At 39.9% G+C, this 22,302-nt stretch overlaps 1 protein-coding gene across 4 annotated transcripts in view; it reads left to right on the top strand.

The window, feature by feature from the left end:
- LOC101169724 (cell adhesion molecule DSCAML1) overlaps positions 1-22,302 on the top strand; it is a 62,347-nt gene that overhangs the window by 3,547 nt on the left and 36,498 nt on the right. For all 4 annotated transcript variants that reach the window (XM_020708961.3, XM_011483622.4, XM_020708962.3 and 1 more), the window contains exons 2-3: positions 9,323-9,643; positions 12,591-12,737. In XM_020708961.3, the coding sequence (XP_020564620.1) occupies positions 9,323-9,643; positions 12,591-12,737 (468 nt within the window). The remainder of the gene's footprint in view (positions 1-9,322; positions 9,644-12,590; positions 12,738-22,302) is intronic.

Here is a 22,302-nt window from a genome sequence, read left to right as displayed (position 1 = left end):
GAACGTTTTTACAGGTCAAAAGATGATCGTGGTGGGACTTCAAGCTTACACCTACTTTAACCCCCCCTCCCCCCCCACACACACACACACTTCCAAGTATCTCTCCAATATTCCATTCAGAGCCTCTCTCGCAGTTGCAATCTCTCTGCCCTTCACATCAAAACACAACTTTGGTCCCAAATACACCCTGAGGATGAATGATGGGGAGACTGCGTTAAGACTACAGTCACCTTGGAAATGAAGCCCCTTTCCCAGGTACCAAAAGCAGAGGGGGTGATGGGGGGTGGGGGTTGGGTGGCATAGAACATGGCTGATGAACACATCTTTCTGTCAAGCTGTCAAGATGACCCGTGCCACCCACTTTTCCTGTTATTAAAGATGGAGTGCTTTGGGAAAATTACCATTAGAAAGAAGTGATGGAGAGGGGGAAATGGTAGGTGGACGTATGATTGTGTTCGGTCACAGAGACACTTGGAGCTGTGGGAAGATGTGAAACATCTGGAGCGTGTGCTGGTGGTTCTGGAGTTTGTTTATTCTCCCCTCAATGCTGAATAGTTGCAAAGGTGTGTGCACGCTTGTGCACTCACATCTTGGAGAGGCGTAGATCAGCTGCATTATGCATGATGAAACCTTGCATAGGTTATGACTTCTGCCTCTCTGACATACATATTCATGCACAGCTCCCTGGCAGGGTGTGTAAAATAGTGACTGTGTCTCTGACAGCTTAGGTTTCAGCAGTGCCATCAGCGCTCCAGCATATTGCGGTGCAAGGACTGGTTTTCTCTCTGGATCTGAGTCTGAACGGGGCTGATGAAGCCTCCTGGGTGAAGGTGAACTGCAGCTGCAGCAACACTAAAACCTTGCAGCTTTGTCGATATACGTTACTTGACTTCCCACATGATACCCAGCTCAGATCCTTTATCCAGCAAGTGCAAGAAATCCTGGCTGTACCTTTTAAAACATTTTAAGTCAAATGTGTTTTAACCTTTTTTTTCATGCTTTACTGGATATGCTTTGTGATTGTAGTCCCAATGCACTTTCCTTAACGTTCTTATTCCAGCTCTGTTTAAAGCAGCCAGTTTCAGGGGGCGGATTGAGCCCCTCCATTCCACTTTAGCCTACTCCAATCCACTCCACTACTCTTCATTCCACTCCAGTCCACTCCACCTCTCTTTTCTGCAGACTTTTCCTCTTCTAAGATCAGTGTGCAGCATTGCACGATCATAAAAATGCATATTTCACTCTTTCTTCGCACATTTCTTTGTTTTGATGAGAGAAACCATGATACAACACAGTACACTCCCTTTGACACCAAAAATTCTCAAATTGCCTCTCAAATAATAATACATAATTCGCATTCAATTTTTTCTTTTACATTAAGATTTGAAAGATGTTTGCAGTTGTTGAAACACCGCATTGAAGCTATGAGTTCTGAGGATTCTGGCAGTCAGAAATAGAGGAGTTACCTGCTCAGTCTTTTTTGTACTTTGAAATGACAGCCATTAAAAATATTTTATGTAAATTAGTTATGAAATGATTAGATTGTTTTACATGAATGTTATGATAATTCAACTTCCCAAATATCCTATGTATCATTTACAGATCAACGATGTCAACAAAAGTTTTATTTAAATAAACAGTAAAAGACGATGATATTTGAGGTTTGACCAACAGTTTTGGAGTTTCAAATATATAGAGAGAATCAAAGGATGGAAAAGAACCAACAAGTGATCAAAGCTGAGTTATATAAAAAAAAGAGGCAAATAAAAAAAAAAGTTTCGAAAATGTTTACATTCCAAACATTTTGTTTTGAGGAGGTGAAAACTCCAATAATTATTTAAAAGTCAATTACAAGCTGGATTGGCAGTTTTTTTGTACTTTTTTTCATTGCCTACTGAGTACTGCACTCTTTTGACAAAATACCAATCTCATCAGTCCTTTGCCGTTCTCATGAGTGCAGTGTTGGAAAGCAAATCAAAGATGTGGCATTTTTAGCATTTGCTGCCATTTCAAACTGATACAGCCATCCATCCATTTTCCAAACCTGCTGGAGCCTATCCTAGCCACTGTTGGGCAAAGGGAGAGTAACCCTGTATGGCTTGTCTGTCCATCGCAGGCGTCCGTGGGTATAATATACCATTGAAGTACCCTACAAACACATTTGGTTTATCAGTTCATTCCTGTAAAGTACAAGATAATGAAACTGATAGCTGTAACAAAAACACTTGATAATTATCTGCTGTTTTTTAAGTAGGTCATCATAGTAAAACAAAACTTTTTACAAATTTGTTTTCTTTTGTTTAAGTCTAACTTAAGTTGTTTTAGGGTTTTTTAAATGAGAAATTAGCAAAGGACATCCTGTTCACACCGGATAAAGGGTTGTGACAGGAAGGGCATCCGGCATAAATGTCAGCCAAACTACCTGTGCGATTCTGTGGCGACTCCTGACGGGATATGCCAAAAGGTGAACAACAAACAAACATTCTGTTCCCATTTACACTGTCTCACATTCATCTCTGGGAGATGCTCAGCAAAAGTCCTCATCCACCTGTGGCCTCTAAGCAGCTCTGCTGCGGCAAATGTGCTTCAAGGCCTGGCTCACTGGAATCACATTGGGAAGCGAGGGGGGTGCAAACAACACTGAGCTACTGCCCCACCCAGATATAATCTCTCTTGTCCGGTGACATGAACCTTCTAACCAAAGTCAAGGCCATCGATCTCTTTAACACCACTGCCCAAATGAAAGAAGCTACAAACTTGCAAAAATAAAAGTTTTCTACTCAAAATGTTTAAAACATAAAGTTTGATTGAGAAAAACACACATGAAAACATCTGCAGTGTTGCATTCCAGCCTGGCACATCTAGAAACCTACATTTCTAGCTGACTTTAGAAAAGTATGGGTGATATCACCCAGTTGTATACCTACTTTTGCATAAATCTGTTAATTTTTGGACCATATTATTATAATTTGATTATGCAATAGTTTATTTTTAAAACAGAAATATGACATTTTTGTCCGCAATATTAAAAAAAAATCTCTCAGTCTGTTCAACAGCTCAAAACACTAATGGTACAGTACTAAAAAAAAATCTCCAGCACCAGGAAGACCTTAAAACCATTTGAGTGATTTCCAGCGTTCACATTCTTTTGAAACCTGCACATTTTTATTTAAGTGCTACAACTGATTTAGATAACACAAATTGCATTTAAAAGGCTTCACACTCCAAGAACAGCCCCCTAAATAAGTCTTAACCAATATGAATACATTTCTTTTGCGGTACAGAGCTTGTGTCCATTTTAAAATGAGCTTGGAGGCATTCAGGTTTGCTTTGATAGACATATCTCACAGGTTTGACAGAGGGACTTAACTGTTTGGTTTTAGTAGAAAGTAGACCTGGACATTTGTGAACTCTGACACCAAAACTTTAACATGATGTTATGAGTGAGGTAGCATCTCACTAATGAATGCAATAATGTCTGCATTTGCACTTCTTAGGGTGAGAGTTATACTTGGAGGCCGGGTTGGGACACACTTCCTTACAGATTGTTTTAAATTGTTACAAGGTTTTGGAGCCCCTTTGTACTTGATGGACAAAACTATTAATTAGGAGAAAGAGATGCTAACTCAATTAGCAGGGCACTAAAACACAAGTCAGAAATCCGATGATGAATCTCATTTAAAGTTAATTTTACTAAACTATTTATAACTATTTAAACCGACATATGTAGCACAGCTTTATATGGACTGGGCACAAACAGGTAATCTTTGTTGAAGGTGTTTCTTTTCAGAACACAGCTGCCATCATTTTTGGCAGATATGCATCAAAGAGGTTGTTGCAGGTTCCTAACGTTTGACCCGCTGATTTAAATGAAGTGGAAATGCAGAGCAGCATGGTTCTGGTTGAGCTACAGGGTACACCTGCCTGATTGCAAAACTGTCTGTTTAGGAGGCTTACCATTACAATGTATCCCAAATGAAGCTACACACTGTGCTTTCTTGAGCAGCCATTTTGTGTCTTCCTAAAGAGATAATATTTAGAGCTTGGATGCCTAAAAGTTCAGGAAAAAATCTGCTTAAAAAGCAATTTAATTCAGTGTGGAATTATGTGTGTATTTTATTACACTTAAAAACAACTGGTTTTATTTAGCAGCTTCTTTCCTCCCTAAAATACTTTTAAATTTTTGATGAAAAGTGGGGATTTTTGACTTTGCACTTCACCCTAATAAAATAAAATGTGAGAAATCGTAAAAAAAAAAAATCAGATTTAGGTTATTTTTATTAACCAAACCAATCTATAGCTGATTTCTATGCAGTTCAGTAGATAATAGGGGTGTGACGATGGCCGCATCACCGCAAGTTTTTTTTTTTTTTTAAAGGAGGGGCTGTGGTTAACCGCGCACTGTGCCCCCTGCTGATCACCGCGGTGATCAAAAATCCCTCACTGTCACAGCTCTAGTAGATAACTAAAACACAAAGAGAAGGGCTCCACCTAGAAAAGTGTCCCCCATTTTTGTGGCAACACAGTCAGCATCGTACCTCAAAGTAAATGTTTCCATTGTGCAATGTAAAACAAACTTTGAGGCTCAGACTTGGCTCACAGTTTTCCTCTGAGGTAAAAAATTTTATTAACAAACATTAATATTAATTTAGTCATGTTTTATATTAATGACTATAAGAAGTTAAACAACTTAATAGGAAGCACTGCACAGTTGGGAAAATGTTGATTATCTTTGATTGTGTTCCTATTATTGTTTTTCTTGTCTTTGAAACAAATTTCCTCCTCCTTTTTTATTTTTATTTTTTTTATTGATTTATTTCAAGCATTGTAGTCAAAGCAATAAAGAATTTACACATATTTATCAAACTCAAACTCCTAAATGTAATTAGCTTAACTGACATGATGATACAAAGCAAAAGAGGCAGAATTTAAGTGACAACGACAACTACCATTAAATGCTTCTTAAATGCCAATACTTCTTTCAAAGCATGAACACAAAGGATAGATCTTAGATCGGAATCTGAATACATTTAAAAGTGAGCTGTCATCTTAAAATGAAGATCCGGGCGGAAAGTGTTTTAAAAATCTCAAAAATGTATAGTTAGATGGAGCAACAAACCCTGTTTTCAGATCCAAAACCTGGGATTGATTTACCATTGAACAAAAAACTTACAAAAGGGTTACATGATTAAATTATCTTCCTAATCAATCTCTTAGATGATATATCAAGCTCTTGACAACTGTGAAAATGGAAACATGGAAAAAATGTCATCATGGGTTTTTTGTTCTTGGTAGTAACTGTTTAATCTAATCCACCATTTTGCATGCAACACTGCAGCTGTCTACACGCAAAACATGCAAACTAAGGCAAGTAAACAAGTAAAGCATTAATAGTGTGCTGCAGAACAGAAGAGACTAAAAAATTTACAACAAACACAGACAAATAAAAATGAATGATGGAACTGATGGGAAACTAAAAGGCTGATGTTTACATGATTGTTTGACTTGTAGAACATCAAAGTGGCTCTGAGATGCTCCTTCATTGGATTAGATACTTTTATACTGCAATTATTTAGGATTAGAAGAAAAATGTCGAAAATGCTGCCAGTCTTCTAATGCCAAAGAAAAAATGAAATATTCAAATCTGGGCGTGTTTGTCTCACGCCGGTAAGTGCTAGGTTCACCATCTTTTGTGACTCTTTTGTGTAACTCGACACACAACATCCTCCAGCTGCCAAATACGAGGTGAACACTGGCGTTGCAACACTTTCATCAGCTGCACTGAGGCTCTTCTTCCACATGCCATCATTTTTTTGACATATTTTTTTAAGGAAAAAAAGTGAGCTGGCAACGTACATATTTTGACAGCTTTGGAAATCTAATCAATATTTTTGCTTCAAAATGCAATAAAAAATAAATAAATCACACTTTATAGAAAATCCCAATAAATAGTTTTCAACAAAAATTGTCTTTAGTTATCTGACAATTTAATCAATTTTTTAATCAGCTTCTCTGCCAAAGTTATTAACTGTAATTACTTCCGACAGTATTTGCCCATTTCAAAATAAAAGCTCGATAAACATCCACTACATTATGAGTAAAGTAAACTTTGAGCGTAATAATTAGAGACACACTTGCAAAAAACAACATAGATGTTGTCGTAAAAAAAGAATATATATATATATTGCTTTACCCAAAGGATTAACAGAGGAACATGTTTTATATTATTTTTATGTTTCCCCGTTGTATTTTGGTGATTTAAGGGGCAAATAGAATAAAATAATTTGATGTTTCTTTATATATGCACTGCAAAACCTGAACCCTAAAATAACTAAAAAAGACCCTTGTTTTAAGAAAATTTGTCTTATGTTTTGCTTTGCAAGAAAAAAGGTTTTTCATACTTGGTGAGACCATTTTTTCAAATCCTATAGGCAGCTTTTTTTTAGCATATTTAAAGAAAATCTGCCAGTCGGGTAGGAATTTTAGGCTTATTTCTAACATATTTCATGTACCGGTAGTTTCTTTGGTCTTCTTTGTAAGTCTATGGGTATCTGAAGTAGCAGACGACACATGTAAAGGTCAGGGTTGGGTTTAAATTTCAAATGAGTGACTTAAGTGCAGATTCAGATATAATGCTGTCACATTTTGTTTCTGTCAACTGATGGACAGCGGGTCATTACTGACGCAGACGTGTATTACAGGTGCAGCTCTTCCTCCTTTTAATATGAGTTACTTTAAAGATATTAAAGTTGCAAAACTACTTTTACATCCTTAAATATTTATTCTTCTGAAGTTTTGGGGGTCACGTTGGATGATGTTATATTCGTGCAACTTTTTTCTCTGCCCCCATAGAAACCCATACTGCCTCTTTCTCAGTGCGTCAGACAGCTTCTACTTTAGTGTGTGTGATTGTTGTTGTGTGTACGAGTCTGTGTGTCGGCTGAGTGCGCGTGCAGTTTGCCTGCTTTTGACCTGCTCTCAGTGGTGAGAGTTTGCTATGATCCCCTTTCTTTTCCACTTCCCTCTCCATCAGTGCCCCCCCCCCTGCTCCGAAAGCCCCAAGGCCATATAATCTACTGTATTAGAGGTTCTCCAGCTTCCCAGACTGTATCCCCCCCACCACCACCTCTCAGGGTGACCCCCTCACTCCTCTACTTTAGTTCTGTCCCCCCCATTGGGAGATTATAGATATTGCAATCTTTAATATGGGCTTTATGCTCTGGGGCCATTATCAGTAATCTGCGGAGGGGAGGGAGTTTGACCTGGTTTTTGCAGCCCACCACTGGACTGCCAGACACATTTTCATATACCATCTGTAACATGTTGCCTGACCAGAGACACTTTTTTTTTCAAAGGAAGATAGAATTATTGACTACTTTATCCACCCCCACATGGATCAAATTCTTGTGTTTTGTTTTATTCTGATGTTTAGGATCAGTTTAGTCCTGGAATTTCGGCACTGTTGTTGAAGGGGATTCCCTTTTAGCCATTTTTTTAAAGTAAACATCAGACAAAAAACAAAGTTTCTCTAAGTTCACAGACATATTTGACATATGAAGTCATGTTGTCAGGTATGTATATATATATATATATATATATATATATATTTTTTTTAAATAGGCTTAGTGGTTGTTTTTCTGCTTTAGTAGTAGGAAGAAAAAAAACACAAATGTACATTTAAAGAAAAAGTGACGTTATAACTTTGGTTGGTTTGAAATAACCAAAGTAGAAATTATTTTCAGTTGTGTACACCAAACAGAACACTTCTTTGAATATACACAAAGTACCTGAATATTTTTGAATTTGACATATTTAATATTAAAGCTTTTGAGTGTAAAGGATGAAAAGCATTCTGTTATGACACCAAGAAACTTTTAAAACATCTGGCTTTTTCAGAGGAATCATATCAGGTCACATTTACTGCAAAATAAGTAAAATTTACTGAATTGTAGGAAGGTTACCAGTTTGATACATTTTCCTATTCAAATTTCATGAAAACATTGTGACCACACAGGAACGGCTGTAAAAATTGGAAGATTCCCCTTTTCTGCTTTACTTTGAGGTTGGGGGGGGGGGGGGGGTGTCATGCGACAGATGGGTTTTCACGATGGCATACAGTAAATCAGAAACGGCAATGGTTGATGTCCACATCTGTCCATGAGCTGATGTCTCCTCCGTAATCTTTCCTATAATGACCCCAAATTTCATACAAACCCCCTCTTTCCATTTTTCGCTCTTCTTCCTCATCAGGAGGTGTGTGTCAATGTGTGTGTGTCTGTGTGTGTGTTTAATCTGAGTGCCTATGAGTGACATGTCCATGTGTGTATATTTGTGAGTTTTAGTGTGCATGTGTGTTAAATATGTAAGGCGATTAAATAGACTTAAATCTCTGCGTCTGGCATAGAAATTCCAATCACATAACCTATCAGAGAGTTCGCTCCCTCCCTGCCTCTCTTGCTCTGTTTTTTTTTTTTGTGAATGTGTGTACACACTGTATGGAGGTAACAGGCTCCTCCCCCCTCCCCATCCACCTAAACCATCGCAGGCTTTAGCCCAAATCCCTGGCTTTCTGCGTCACATGACTGATGTTTGCAGCTGGACATTGGACATACATTTGTTATGATTATTTCTGCTGCACATCTCAAGGACAACTCCACTTTTCAACTTCTGTGCTTCTTTAAATCTTTGCTCTTGACACTGCTTTATACTCACTGAATGTATAAGAGAACTGGACCGAGTAAATGTGACATCACCCATGGAAAATTGCTTACTTCCAGCTCCAGCCAAAATAAGTCCATTCCAGTTTCCATTTCTTTGCCATACGGACGCCGCCATGTTGGAGCCGGACAACATCAGTAAGCAGTGACTGGTCCAAGATGGTCTGAGTCACCGTTCCAAGGCAATCATTTTCGCCAATCTGGAGTGAGCTTGTTGGAAATCTACACCCATACCTCTGAAATTGGACTCAGGAGAATCTACCAACAAATTAAACGTTTCAAACATGTGACATGAGACCTTATATTTTTATTCAGGCATCCGATTGGTCAGTTTATAACTTGAATGGCCTGCGATAAAGAAAAAATATTAAATTTGAATGATCAAGAACGTGTTAAAAAGGTAGCAGAGCAAGACACATGACTACATAATAGAAGTCTATTGAATTTCCGTCTATTGGAGTCAGTTTGTACTTCCTGTTTGGAATGTTAGGGGGGTGGGGCCACTCAGTCCAGTTCTCATATACGGACAATGTTCATACTTTTGTTTGCTGGTTGTTGACTTCCACTCTCTTAAGGGAAAATAACAACACTTTTTTTGTTTACAGTACACAGTGAGGATGTGGGCTCCACCAGGCTGTACTTTGTGAATGCCTCCCTGCAGAAGATAACCTACTCCAGCTCAGTGGGGGTGTCCCTGCCCTGTCCTGCAGGGGGCACCCCCAGTGCCATTCTACGCTGGTACCTGGCCACTGGCGACGACATTTACGACGTGCCCCACATCCGTCATGTGCAAGCCAACGGTACTCTTCAACTGTACCCTTTCTCGCCCTCCGCCTACAACAGCTACATCCATGACAACGACTACTTCTGCACCGCCGAAAACCAGGCGGGCAAAATCCGCAGCCCCAACATCCGCATCAAAGCTGGTGAGTGGGACGGAGAGCTGGAAATGCTGAGAAAATCTGAAAGCAATGGAGACCTTGGAGCAAAAGGTCACCGTTGTGAGTTGTGGTGGAAAATGAGACAGTTGTTAAAAGATAAACTGGAGCAGACATAAATGGCAGCTGCAAAAAGCCCAACCTAGCCCGCACACAGAATTACCTGCCCCAAAATAGCCCTTGACCTGAACACAGATTGACCTAGAACAACGTCTGCAGAGAGAACATCTGCATTCCACTCCACATCAGACCTCGGCCTTTGCTTGCACCTCTTTGACAGAGCTATTAGTGGACCACAGCACTTTACTCCTACATCTGCTACAATGAAATCCAAAGACATCTCCCTTTATGCCTAAAGTTAAATAACAAATAGGTATTTTTTATTTAAAATAAAAGGTCATAGAGGCTCATCCTCTTTTTATAGCTATTCACAAAAAACTAATAAAACACAACTCATAGTTCAATAACATTTCACATTAAATGATTTTTTTTGGACGTCTTTGTGGGGGTTAAACACTGAGACTGGGGTAAAGGTTTAAATTTTTAGAACATCACAATTTTTTAACAGGTTAGATCTTAGGTATAATTTTAAAACAATACAATCATATGTTATAGTTCCTGAGACGGACAACTCAGTATTTTTTTTGGAGTAAAGTATGGAGAAGCATCCAGTCCTCATAGAGCGCATCCTTTCTGATGTTGACAAGGTATCGTCCCTTCAATCATCATCTTTTCTATTCTCCTGCTCCCATCTGCCTTTCTGTCCTTCAAACCATCCTCCTGTACAAGACTAAGCCGCAATACACTTCTTTAGGCTTCATTTACACTGCAGGTCTTGATGCCCAAATTTTTTTGACGACCCGCTTACATCATCTTTTAAAAGTGACCCGCGTCCGATTTTTGCATTTACACTATACAATGCTGAAACTATCAAACATAGACGTTCTGAGGACTACGTAGCAGCATTTCCGCCATCTGCGGGCCTTCCGGTTGTCATGGAGGCAACGCAGCGGCGGAAGGAGGCGTTGCCTTGGGCGCTCCAGGATGAGGCAGGCGCAGGAGAGGGGATGCGCGGGAGAGGAAAAAGAAGGGCTGCTCGGCCGGCTTATGTGCTCTCTCTGAGTTTTGAATGAGGAAGTGCTTGCAGACGTTGTGCTGCACTAACAGTTTGATTTAAGCAAAGAAATAAACGGCTTCTAGCCTGTTCCAGAGCAACAGTGTCCCGCTTGATTAGTTACCGTTTGCATCCCGACGGGGACCGGACTGGAAATAACGAAGCCTGAGGCTGAAAGGTAACACGCTGATGGAACCAGCAGAATCAGCGCACAAAAGCACCTATAATAAGTCATGTGATCTCAGTTGGTGGTGTCCTGAGTTGACGTCACCGACTCGCATTTACTGGGAAATATCTGATTTGTCTGCTTACATGGCACACGCAAATGCACGTATCCCATCCGTATCCGATTTATTTCCACATATGAATGAGGCTTGAATCTGATCTGAGAAAATCGTAATCCATGCGTTTTTTTCCTGCTTACACGTTAACTGGTCATATCCGATCTATGCCACATGAGAGGAAAAAATCGGAATTGGGTTACTTGAACCATGCAGTGTAAACGGGGCCTTAATTATTACTTGTTAGCACACTAAATTGATATTTTCCATTGATCAGGCTCCAGGTTACTGTTATTGATATACGGAGCCTCATCTAAAGTAGGAAAAGAGCATCAGGGCTTTTGGCCCCTTTAGCTTAACAATAATTCAAGATCCATGTAGATGATTGTGAAATTCACCCAAATGTTTCCAACACATGGCTAAATTACAGTTACCCCACCTCTAAGGCCCCTACATGTTCCATTTCGCATGATTCATTCAAGCTGATTGGTCCCTCCCCTTCCCTTCCTGCCATCAACATCTGTTTTCATATTCTGCCTTCCAACACCGTCAGAACTAATACTCATATTCATTCTAATACTAATACTCGTGCCAAGTTGGGGATTTGAGCCAGGACCATGAGCTGCATGGCAGCCGGTTGCCGCATTCATTCCCACATGACCCAAAAGCCCGGCCTCAGGAGCCGAGGGATTAGCGCAGAGCAAACATCCAGCAGCCTTTGGCCCGTGCCACGCCCTGCTAACTTTGATTGGCAGGTTTGCAGACGGGCAAAATGTTAATATTTTGGTTTGAAAACCCAACAATCCAGCCAATTACAATAAACCTTATCCTAGAATGAGTGACAAAGAAAAATCTGAGGTAAGTCATTACTTTTTCATGGAATGACAACAGGTCTGGTCTCTTAGACGATATCATTTCATTTGCTTGCATATGCCTCTCTCTTGCTGCAGGAATGCATGTGTGATGTCTTCCTGTCTGTTACCAGGGAGGGATTCCAAACTGGTCTCTTAGCAACCTTCAGACACAACCTGGCTTTCATGTGATTTTGCTAATGAGCTCCTGCTCATTTCACAGAGTGTAAAATATTGCATGAACCAACAACCCATTAGTTTTGCGGCTCATTCCGTGGAATACTTATGAAGCTCTGCAAAAAAGTGCAGTTTCGTAATGATGTCTAGTCAGTGCTGGAGAGTAACCTCCATGCTTATCCTTTTTAATGGAAACCTGCGCCATTTATAGTGAAAGTACAGGCAGGATTAGAAGAGTTCAGACAACCAACAATGGTCTGGGAGTTTACAGGCCATATTTGGAGCACAGGGGAAATTTTCTCTTACATTTTTTTTTAGATTATTGTTTTTGTCCCAGATACCATTTCTCTGATGATCTTTGTTAAAAAAAAAAAATCACACCTTTTGTGAATATGAGACTTCTGAGATGAGATGCACTGAAAAATGTTAATGTTTCCCTCTAACAAATGAAGTTAGAAATAGAAATATATTCAAAGATGATTGTTTCTGAAACTATCTGTGTGTTTGCGTAGTTTTCAGGGAGCCCTATACTGTGCGGGTGGCGGATCAGCGCTCATTGAGGGGCAACGTAGCTGTTTTCAAGTGCCTCATCCCTGCTGCCGTGCAGGAGTACGTCAGCGTTGTATCCTGGGAAAGAGACACTGTTTCCATAGCTCCAGGTAGGACCTCAATCAAAGAAATGAATACGGAATAATCCATTGTGGTTCTTCTTGTTGTTATGATAGAAATAGATTGGAAATAGATTTGTCTTCTTTTGTGTGTGTGGCTCTAATCTTGTACGTAGAGGGTTCGATGCACCGCTGTGCTTCACTGAACTCATAACGCGTGTCTTCTGTCTGCTTACTGTTCTGGATCACTGATCTGGTCGCCCTCCTCTTCCTCATCCTTGCACATCTGTCTTTTTATGCTTTCTCCTGACATTTCGCCCTTTTTGTCTATCTTCTGGCTGCTTTTGTCATCACATCACATTTTTTTCCAACTTAATGCTTAGTCCTGGCTTTAAAAATGCAAACATTCTTTCCAAGTTGCATGACTCTTCCTCATTCTTTTTTTATTTTCATCTCGTCTATTTCTGTCCAATCCCTTCTTGTCTTGCCTCTGTGTCCTTGAAGAACAGGACTACAATTAAACCCACAGGATGTCAATAGGATTGTGCCCTTCCATTCATCTTCATTAACCTCATTTGTGGCAGAGAGTGTGCAAGAAAGACGAGACAGAGAAAAGTTTGTTTATGGGTTTTAATATCAACACAATGGGATGCTTACTCTCTGCATTTATACCTACACAATGTGGAATGAAAAAGAAAAACAGGCCAAAGATAGAAAAGCTAGCAGGGTAGTAGGCCAAGAATGGCCTCGGGTCCTGGCAGATGGTGTTTTGTATTATGTGCATGCAAAACGCACCAACACTGTGCCACACATAAACTGTACATGTACCAAGGTTGGAAGAGTTGATCATTTCCTGGCCTTCATATTTTTGATTAGGCCTAAAATTGTTGCTGCAGTGCTGCATTAGCAAATATCCTCAATTTACATCTTTGCATCAAACAATTTTTGTTGCACCTTGAACAACTTTTCCAAATTCAATGCTGGGATCAGTTGATGTTTGTTCTGACAGTATGTTTTCCCACAATTTTCAAACCTGTTCTGTAAATAGATGATCTAGTTCGGATGTACCAATTTTTTCTGGGTGTGAATTTATGGTTTCCAAGTATGGACTGTTTCAATGCACAGCATCATGAGGCTGCTGCGTGTAATTAGGGATATATAGGTCAGCTGATGAGCACTGAGTGTGAGGATCAGATGCTGAACATGACAAGTTGCTTACTAAACTCAACATTCACAACAAACGCTCAGTGAGACTCTGCTCAATCTTGACCTGTTTATCAATGCATCATCTCACAGCCAATCAACACAATCTACAGAACAACTCCTGACCTGAATTTTGCGATGGCATTGTCATGTGTGCAAACATTCAAACAGACACTAAAATGAATGAGTGTGATCAGAAGAAACACACTATTGCAGCCTGATGGCGATCTCCTTGCACCAAACTCTGATACTTCACTTCTATCCCTCTTTGGTTAATCTGCATGTGCCTCCTTACATGGTTCTAATGAACATGTGAAAATTACAATTGATTTTGTGCCTGAAAGATCTCTGTGTGCCACTGGCTGATTTCCTGTCTTGTCTGTCCCAAAATGCTCTTTGAGAAAAGGCAACAGAAAGAGCTGCAGGAGGTTTTAGAGTGAATAAAACTGATGTTTAAAAAAAGGCTTGTAGGCCTTTTCCTTGAAAATAACTTTAAAAAAAACCCCAAACCTTTATCATTTCCATCTTAATTCATTACAGGTTTTAAACATTAAGATTAAGGATGGGCGATATATCGGTGCAGGTATCGGTGTCGGCTGATATTTGCATAATTTGAGTATATCTATATCAGTCCTATATTTAAAAATCTACCGATATTCTTCTGACTGTTTTCAGAAACACTTTATTTTTGATTTAAAAAATGCATGTTTTTCCTAACAGATCTCTGGCAATGGGGAGCTAATGGTTTACAGTTATATACAATATTCAATAAATGGTCTGAATGCTTACAGATATATTTATATGAAAGTTGAAAGTGATACTTGCTCCTATGATTTCCTTTGCTGTATTTTAAAATGGTCAAGTACAATGTGATTGTCCAGTAAAAAAAAAAGTTGCGCATTTCTAATAAAAAAAAAAAAAAAGAAATTTAAACTTTGTGTTACTGTAGACACTTTAGTATCAAAATCGGAAAATATCGGCTATCGGCCTAAGTTGCAGAGGAAATAGCGGTGTTGGACTGAAAAAATTATATTTTCCCATCTCTAATTTAGATTTTAGTGAATTTCACATTTAGCTTATTGTTTTCATGAGATATTATACACTGTTATCTTACCTTTAAAAAAATTGCTTTTTTTTCTTAAAAAAAATAAAAATAAAATAAAAAGTACAACAAAAAGCATGGAATCATCATGACAAGTGCCTCTTTGATGGACTATTTTAGGCAAAATATATTGAATGAATACATTTTAAAATAGGTCCAGAATACTTTAAATTATTTTGTTTACATTTCCCAACTTCAAAACTCAATTTCAGCTGGAGTTTGGATCAAACAAAACCTGTGAACTATTTTAATCACTTTTTTTAATGCGCTGTGATTTTGATTTTTTTTTTTTTTAGTTTGTCTAGCATCCACAGGTCTACTGCAGTAATATTCAAATAAATAGGAAAACTAAAACTTAAGATTGTAGCTTCAGTTTCACAAGATACGGTCCACCTCTGGATGTGTCCACAGTAAAAACAGGAAAAAAACAAAAGAAATGCATCTCAAACTGTTTTAACTAACTGTCATATTTGACTTTTAGCACAAACAAATCCTGTTTAAAGATAGTATCTGGCTGAGTTTTGATATAAAAGTGCACATAAGTGACATCTTTGAATGTTAGCTGACAGACATTTATGTATTAATGCCAAAAAGAAGATTTATGTAAATCTAGAAACATTTAATTCCATTTATGCAGCATTTTACATTGACATTTAATATCCAACTTCTTTCATGGTAATGATGATAAAACGAATAGGATTTTAATTAGGAATTCTTTCATCACGTATAAAGCCTACGCACACACAAAGTTTCCTGCTTAACATCTTTACTCCAAAAGTAGCTCTTGCATTGCTTGGACCTTTGCATGGGGTGTGCTGCATAAACAGGATGGTAGCAGTATTGCTTTACAGTGTCCCTCTTTCTCTACAAATTGCTAAACCTGAAATGAGAAAAATCTAGTTTTTCTACCTCCTCATTTAACACAAAGTTTTTATAACCTCAAAAAGCTTTTTTGTATATTTTATTTTATTTGATTACTTTTTGGTGTGGGGGAACTTTTGCTCTTATTAAAACAGGATATCAAATGAGCTGTATAATTGCAATGTTGTAAAACTTTTGGATAGTATTATATTTCCTTTCCTTTCAGTTTTTAACTTCAACTATCTGAAGACATTGAAATGGTCTTCGACAGACAGCTCAAATCCCCGCCTTTGAAAAAGAAAAAAAAACTACTGTCATTTTAGGACTGTGCTTTTTGTCATTGAAGGGGTTAAATTATACCAAATCTGAATGGTACCAGTCAGCCTGAAAGTTGACACACAAGCTTCATGCCCTTTGAACTCTAACAGGTCCGGTTTGGTCAAACACACAAGTTTCCCATCTGGTGCGTGGTGTGTTTGTGTTTGTGTTTGCACCAATGTGTGTCGTCTTGTCTGTCCCACTTTTTACATTCAGCCAGGACAGCGGGGAGGGGTTAACAGGAGAGGGGGTGCAGGCAGACTGACCTATTTCCCTCCCAGTTCCATGTCCCATACAGTGATAACCCAGCAGTCGGGTGTGTGCGTGTGTGTTGGTGACCCTCATGAGATAATGGAAGTGTGTGAGTCTTTGCAGTGATCTGAAGGAGGAGATCTGGAGCAGAGTCAGAGGGATGGAGTGTTTGTGGACAAGAATAAAAAAAACAGTGGGACACAGAGAAGCTCCAACCAGCAGAAAGTTAATGAGTGGCTCAGACTATTAAGAAAGTGGACTAGCAGATGGCTGCAGCCACATGGTGGTCTGCATAAGATGTACCAACATGCTCCATCTAATCCATGTTCTTGCACAGAAAATTTCATTTACATAAACTTGATATGCAGTACAGAAAACTAAAGAGGAGTATCAAAAGTTAACTTGCCTTAGGCTCATGTGTTGACGGCGAAGTGGATTTAACCTGAGTCAGTGAAGGTGCTGAGTAGTCAGGATTTAATCCAATCTCAGATCCTAACGGGAGTCACTGTGTCGTGAGGTCACTTACAGGCTACATTACGGATCGATCCTCCGCCCCCCCCCCCGGGTCCATGCTGAATGTCACCACATTCAATTGACTCGTCAAGCCAATATGTGCCCATCTACACATGCAACTGTTTGTGCAGATTCATTTATTATAAAATTGCCACAAAAGGGTAATATTTGTCATAATTTACCTTTAGAGTTCATCATAAATAGTGTGCTGATTCATCGTATGAGCTCCAAGAGCTTTTTTCAAGCCAACGTTTCTTTCCTGCCTTTACTTCTAGACAAACAGTTTGTTATTTATGCTTATGAACATTGGGGGCAACATGGGGTGAAGGGATTTTACCCAGGTCAGTTTGAGACATAAATTGCCAACAACTGGATTTAGGAGAATTTCTCTTTGTCTATCAGATCTCGCTGAAGACATTCCTTGAATAAAGCCATGATTATAAATCTGTTGATTTGCAGATAGAAACTGTGTGACACAATAGTGCTGCATAAAATATGTTCAAAGAATGAATACACACTGTGTGTTACTTGAAAAAGTTTGTGTTAAATTAAAATGTGAAGGTGTTGACTTCAATCATAAACATGCATGTTAGAGCCTCTCCAGTATAGAGGTGAGTATCACTGCCAATCCCTTAATATCCATTTTATTCAAATTGAAAGAGACGTGATTAAAAATAGATTTGCAATTCTGTTCTATTCCATACAATACTTCCCTTAAAGAAACTTCCCTTACTAAATTATATATGTTTGGTTTTGGAAGAAAATTTTCAAATTATTTTTTGTCTAAAAGTGAACAAGTGCGTAGGAGTATGTATGAGTCAAAACCTCATTACACTGTAGAAATAGGCCCCATAAATTATGTCAGTAATACTTAAAATTTAAAATGTTTTTTTAAATAAGCAGAAAAATCTGCCAATTAGGTAAGAAAATTTGTCTTACCAAGAATTATTTTTTTTAAGAAAAAAAAGTATTCACTGAGACATGTATTATCAAATTAGGATTGGTAAAATTCTATTAAAGGAAAGACAAACCGAATCATGGATTTATAAATTGGTAAATATCTTTTTTTATAAATGTTTTTAAAGTCAAAAACAGCTGCAAACTTTTTTCTGCCTTTGTGCCAACTTTGCAACATCAGTACTAATCTAAATTTGAGTTTTGTTTACTGTAGTTCGACTTGGTCTCATTTTACTTGCAATTCCGATTTACCAGGTACAACAATGAAAATGGTTAAAAAAGAAATATTTTGAATATAAATATAAATAATTTTAAGCAAAAACTGATGCTCACTGACACCATCAGTTTTGAATTTTTATATAAAAAACACAGGAGAAATGAAATCATACAATTGTAAACATTTTAATAAAACAAACATGTACTACAATGTCTCATTTCAATTTTAATAGTTCCTTTTTACTCACAGCTCTAAATAATCAATGTTTTACTTGACGGTTCCTAATAAAAACGAGTCACATGGTGGTAGGAGCAAGGTGACAAAAGGCAGGAAGGCTTCAGAGCAGCCATGTGTGAGGACACAGTGTTTGTCTGTAAATCTGTAGCGGTGCATTCAGAACAGGAATGCATTAATAGGAACACTTGTCAGGAACACACAGACTCCTGTAAACACTGGTCTCACATTTATACTCACTTCAGGAAAGTACAGCCGTACAAGCCGCAAACACAAGAGCAGAACACAATAAAGCCATTTACAGATTTTGCATGAAGCTTCCTGAAAACGGAGAGCTCATTAAACATTTACTTAGATACATTAAGGCTGCACCGCTGTCCTGTTGAGCAGCCTGTGTACACCGGGAGCCCGTGTGACACAGGAGCACAGGGAGCACGTGGCCTCCCCAGGGCGCAACCATCGACCAATGCCCCGCAACACCAATGGGCCGCACAACATTCCTCTCTCCTTTCTCCCCTGCCTCTGACCCATGTGGTGCGCAGCAAGCCATGAGGTGGGGGTTAGTGGGGACTAAATCATGCAGATGAAGGTGTAGCTATTATGTACATGCAGCCATATGGCCACAACATATTACCTTAACCCAAAGGTCCTTCCTGCTGTCTGATACGTGCCACGCTCTTTTTTTGCACACCTTTGAGATGCTTTTTAAATTTTGGCCGGGTATTTTTGCCCCCCTCACATTTGCCCCTGAGAGCAGCAGAGAGGAGGCAAGGAGCAGATGGGTCGCTGGCAGCCATCTTTTACTCAGTTAGGTAGAGTGGGCACGTGGCTGGGTGTGTTAATTAGCTCAAATGAGTGTGTGCGTCTGTGTGTTGCAAGGAGCACAAAAGGCATAATTATCTCTGCTTGAGAGGCCCAGTTCAGTGTGTAGCTGTGGTGTGTGTGTGTGTGTGTGTGTGTGTGGTGGTGGTGGGGTAGTCCAACAATGCTCCAACGATAGGCTTTGTGTGTTCAGTGCAGAGGGCTGACAAGTGTCAGCTATTATTGACTATTTACACACCACTACACCCGCCTGCTCACGTGCACTTAAGGCACACAATGCACGCACTCTGTCGCCGCCACCGCTCCCCTTCGTCTTTTCTTTCTTTATGTCTCAGTCTAACACACACAGGCATGTTTACAGTGTGTCAGTGTATCAGTGTCACTCAGAGTAAGAGGGGAAGATGGGAAAACCCCTGCGAGGACATCACTCTGACAGGAATCTGGCCACCGCCGCACCCTTTAAGTTAGCTGAGTAAAAGCACACGGCGGCTCTGAGAAACAGACAGGGAGGAGAAAGGGAAATCCTTGCTGTGCTTTAGAAATGTTGAGACCACCAGAAATGAAACGTTTCATTAAAAAAAAACCTTGGTTCTGGTTAATTTTCAAAAATTATATGATAAGCTCTTGGGATTTTTGCTTTTTTTTGTTTTATTTCTGAAATGTTAATTTACATATGGTTGCATTACAATATTTCAAAAACATTTTTTGAATTTTTTTTTTTAATATGTATTATAAGTTGATTTTAGATATAGTGATTTCTTTTTTGTCCCAAAGATTTCTTTTTGGCATATTCCACAGGTGTAAAAATCAGTTTTAAACAAATTATTCTTTTTGAAACTGAAACGATAATTGATATTTATTTCAATTTACAAAATGAAAAGTGAGTAAACAAAATAAAAATTTAAATCAAATCAACATGAGGTGTTTCTGCCTTTTGTCTTCAAACTGGCATCCGTTCTTTTAGATACACTTAGACAAAGTCAGTGATTTTGTTGGATCAGAGTAAGGTTTTATGATCATCCAAATATGCCAAGCAGATTCCAATGATCATCAATGTAATGAAACCCAGTCATGAACTGAAACAGAAGCAGCCGTGTGGCTTAAAACTGGGCCAAACTGCTGCAAAGGTGAGGCAGTGAAAAGGAGTTTCATGTCACAAAAAGATTGAACACAACAAGGAAGTTTCACTGCATCTGTGGGGTCAGTAAGATTTCAAAGCAGACTGGGGTTTAAAGATGTGCCGTTCAAGATCTTCTGAAGAAGCACAAAGAAACGGCAACGCTAATGATTGTGTCATGGTTTCAGTTTGTTGTGTCTTGTTTTTCGCTTTAGTTCTTGTTCTGTCTTGTTTGGTTCTGTTTCCTGTTTTATTTTGAAAGGTTTCCTGTCTTGTCATGTTTCTTGAGTTTTACTTCCTTTGGTCCCCATCTGCCCTAATCGTGTTCACCTGTGTCTTGTCTGCCCTGTCTGTATATAAGTCTTGTCTCTGCCTTCCTCCTGTGCTGGTCCTTTACCTTCTGCTCATGTTGTTCACGTCTTCTTGTCTTGTCTCCATGTTTCATGCCACGCCACGCCAAGTAAGTTTTTGTTTTTGTTTTGTAATCCTGCTCTGCAGCGCCTTTTGTTTGTTGTTTTGCATTAAACCCCCTTGTCCCTGAACCGTCTGCCTCCGCCTCTGCTACTGGGTCCAACCGGCTCTCGAGCCTCCCCCCGCACATGACAGATTGTAGATACAATGGTCGGTCAAGTAAACTTGGTGAAGGAGATGAATGACACTTCAAGCTTTTTACCCTTCAAATCAGAAGATTCCAGCGGTGCCATCAGATCTGGATGATACTGGTGGAACCGAAGTTTTTGTCCAATGAGGTCTGGCCAGAACAGGTCCTTGTTTAAGAGTTGCAGCCAAATGTCAAATGCCAAGTTCAAAAGAGTCAAGGTTGCACAAAAACATAGGAATTGGATGGCAAAATAATGGCAGTAGGTGTTCTGGACTGATGAGTCCAAATTTGAAGCTTTTGGCTGCAACAGAAGGAAGTTTGTTTGTGGAAAGACTAAAGAGCAGCACAATGATGAGTGTCTGCAGGCAACACTGAAACATGGTGGAGCTTCATGAACATTCAGGACACATGAAGTTGGAAATTTGATCAGAATTTATGGTGAGGGATACTGGCAAGTACTTATGGATCATGAAATACTATCAGGGAGATCTATAATTAATCATAAATATATGATTAATATCCCTGGACCAACCGTGGGCCGGGCGGATGGCTGCCTGGAGTGCGGGGCGGGTCTCCCTTGGGGGGTCCTGGCTCGTACCTGGGGTTGGGGCGGGGGGATGCCCGGAACTCCTGGGTGGTGGTGGGGTGCTCATCTGGGGCTGTGGGCGTCCCTCTCCGGTGGGGCCCTGCGTTGGGCTCTCCCGGCGCGGCGGGGGGGCTGTTCTCCTGGTTGGGCTGGGGCGGCCCTCTCTTTCCCTCTGTGCCTCCCTGCTCTCTGGCTCTGGGGGGCCTTGCGGCGGTCCTGCTGGCCCTGGCCTGGGTGGCGGGCTTGGTCGCCCGGGCGGCGGTTGTTCCTTGCCGGTTTCCGTGTGGCGTGGGGGGGATTCCGGCTGCCGCTGCTGCTGCGGTGGGGGTCTTGGGGTGGGGATGGCTGGGCGCTCTCCTTCCTTCTTTAAACATTCCACCATCCATATTAGAAGAACATGAGCACTCACCTGAGCACGGGTGTTGGCTCACCTTTGCACTGGCGGTTTGCGTGACTGAATGACTGAAATGTTTCACACTAGTTGGTTTTAAGGCATAAGTATGCGTGTTAGCACTATCTGTTTTGTGTACATGTCGACAGATGGACATTTTTGCAACTAGCAGGTGTGTTTGACACTTGGGTGTGTGTGTGGACAGGCTCCGCCCTTTTTGTACTGCATTTGAGCCTTACCATGGTGATTAACAACCAGTAAACTTGTTGCTCTATGCTGCTTCATGGTCTTATCCCCCTTCCCCTCCTACTATCACCCTCCTTCCCCCCCTCTTTCTAACGTCCCTCTCTCTTCTTCCCCTCTTTCCTTTTCCGTCCGGTCCAACACCAAAGATCTTCAAACATGTTTGAAATTAATAAAGTTTGGCCTCAATTACAAAAGG

Source organism: Oryzias latipes, chromosome 14 (genome assembly GCF_053564925.1).
Source record: "Oryzias latipes strain Hd-rR chromosome 14, Olatipes_Hd-rR_3.1".
In the NCBI taxonomy this organism is placed as follows: Eukaryota; Metazoa; Chordata; class Actinopteri; order Beloniformes; family Adrianichthyidae; genus Oryzias; species Oryzias latipes.
This window is presented reverse-complemented; position numbering and strand designations above follow the sequence as displayed.